Source organism: Fusarium oxysporum, chromosome 15, assembly GCF_000149955.1.
Source record: "Fusarium oxysporum f. sp. lycopersici 4287 chromosome 15, whole genome shotgun sequence".
Lineage (NCBI taxonomy): Eukaryota > Fungi > Ascomycota > Sordariomycetes > Hypocreales > Nectriaceae > Fusarium > Fusarium oxysporum.
The window spans coordinates 793,083-794,415 of NC_031000.1; the positions used below are offsets into that span (position 1 = coordinate 793,083).

Consider the following 1,333-nt stretch of genomic DNA (forward strand, 5'->3'; position numbering starts at 1 on the left):
ATCTCAGCAGCTTCCATAGCGAAAGAGATCCCTACAGGCCTAGCTAGGTCGGTCTGGAATACCTCTAGAAGGTCTTCCTAGACCTCTTATAGGCTATTTTTGTTACGATTCGTGCCCGTAACAGCGCTGTAAGGCTTCTATAAGGCAGCTCTAGCACACCCATGATTGCTAGCATAGTGTTGAATACTGGTGAAAATGAGACCGGCTAACCGGCTGACCGAACTACCGGTCAGAGAGCTGTCTCAGCACTGTAACAACCTCTTAGATTGGTCATTACTGAACAGATAGAAATAGGGTTCCAACCCAACTATCGGACAGAGAGTGGAATACACACAATAGACCCCTATATCTGACACGTTGGCTCATGCCGCGAGGCGGGGCGAGCCAACTAAGCAAGCTTAGTTGGGCCCAAAAGTGTGAGACGGCACAAAAGTGTGAGACAACCGAAGGGACCGGTTTTTGGTGCTGTTTGCGGCATTTCCTGTTCTTCAACACTCTCATCAGGTCAAAAAATATGAAAATTGCTGGAATTATAGAAATGAAGCTTCTTATGATAATATATTTGCTATTAACTATATGTAACTAGGCGAAATAACTGCTGCAGCGCCCAAATAGCTTCCTAATTAAGAACGACTTCTCATGCATTTCTCACGCAATTTGGGGGTGTTATTATTCATCGTAAAGTGCCTAAGTGGCCTCTAAGGCTTCGGCTTCCTCTATCATCCGATTAATGAAGGCATCGTCATACCGGGCGTGGTGTTAAGGCGGGCATGGTGTTGAGGGTATCGTCGGAAGGGAGGACTTGCAGTCTAGTAGGCAGGGCGGCGATAAGGGCATCTTAAGATCATCTTCATCAGATAAATCATTATCTTCATCCTTATCCTGATTGGCCGGCGCTTGTGTGAGCGTGAAATCGACGGTATCATCGCTGCAGAGAAGTCGTGATAAATCGGCTGACAAGAGGGGCTTATCTGCAAAGCGTGCTTTGCGAATAGCCTCACGGGCTTCCAGGGCAAGCTGGGTATCGATCGTAAAGAAATCCTCCTTCTTATTCAGTTAAGAACGTATCTCAGCTCGTAAGGCATCATATGAGGCATATTTAATATCCTTTCCGGTGTGTTCGAGCCACTATTTAAACTGTAACCTCTTTTCAACGCCGTTAATAATAACCTCCTTCTTCTTCTGCCACTTATCTCTTATCTCCTCTATCTGCCGGATTGCAAAAGATCAAAGATTCCGAAGCTAAAGTCGCTGTTATGCCTTATTTCCTGCATTTATATCCTTAGTATGCTATTCTCGAAGCTCTTCTAAGCTTATATTATGAATATATTCT

At 44.9% G+C, this 1,333-nt stretch overlaps 1 protein-coding gene across 1 annotated transcript; it reads right to left on the reverse strand.

Moving 5' to 3' along the window:
- Positions 1-759: 759 nt before the first annotated feature.
- On the reverse strand, positions 760-1,097 carry FOXG_21671 (uncharacterized protein; the record flags this gene model as incomplete). The annotated part of the gene is made up of 2 exons (XM_018402018.1): positions 760-1,017; positions 1,065-1,097. 2 exons carry the CDS (start codon positions 1,095-1,097, stop codon positions 760-762), a joined length of 291 nt encoding a protein of 96 aa, XP_018254493.1.
- Positions 1,098-1,333: the final 236 nt, after the last annotated feature.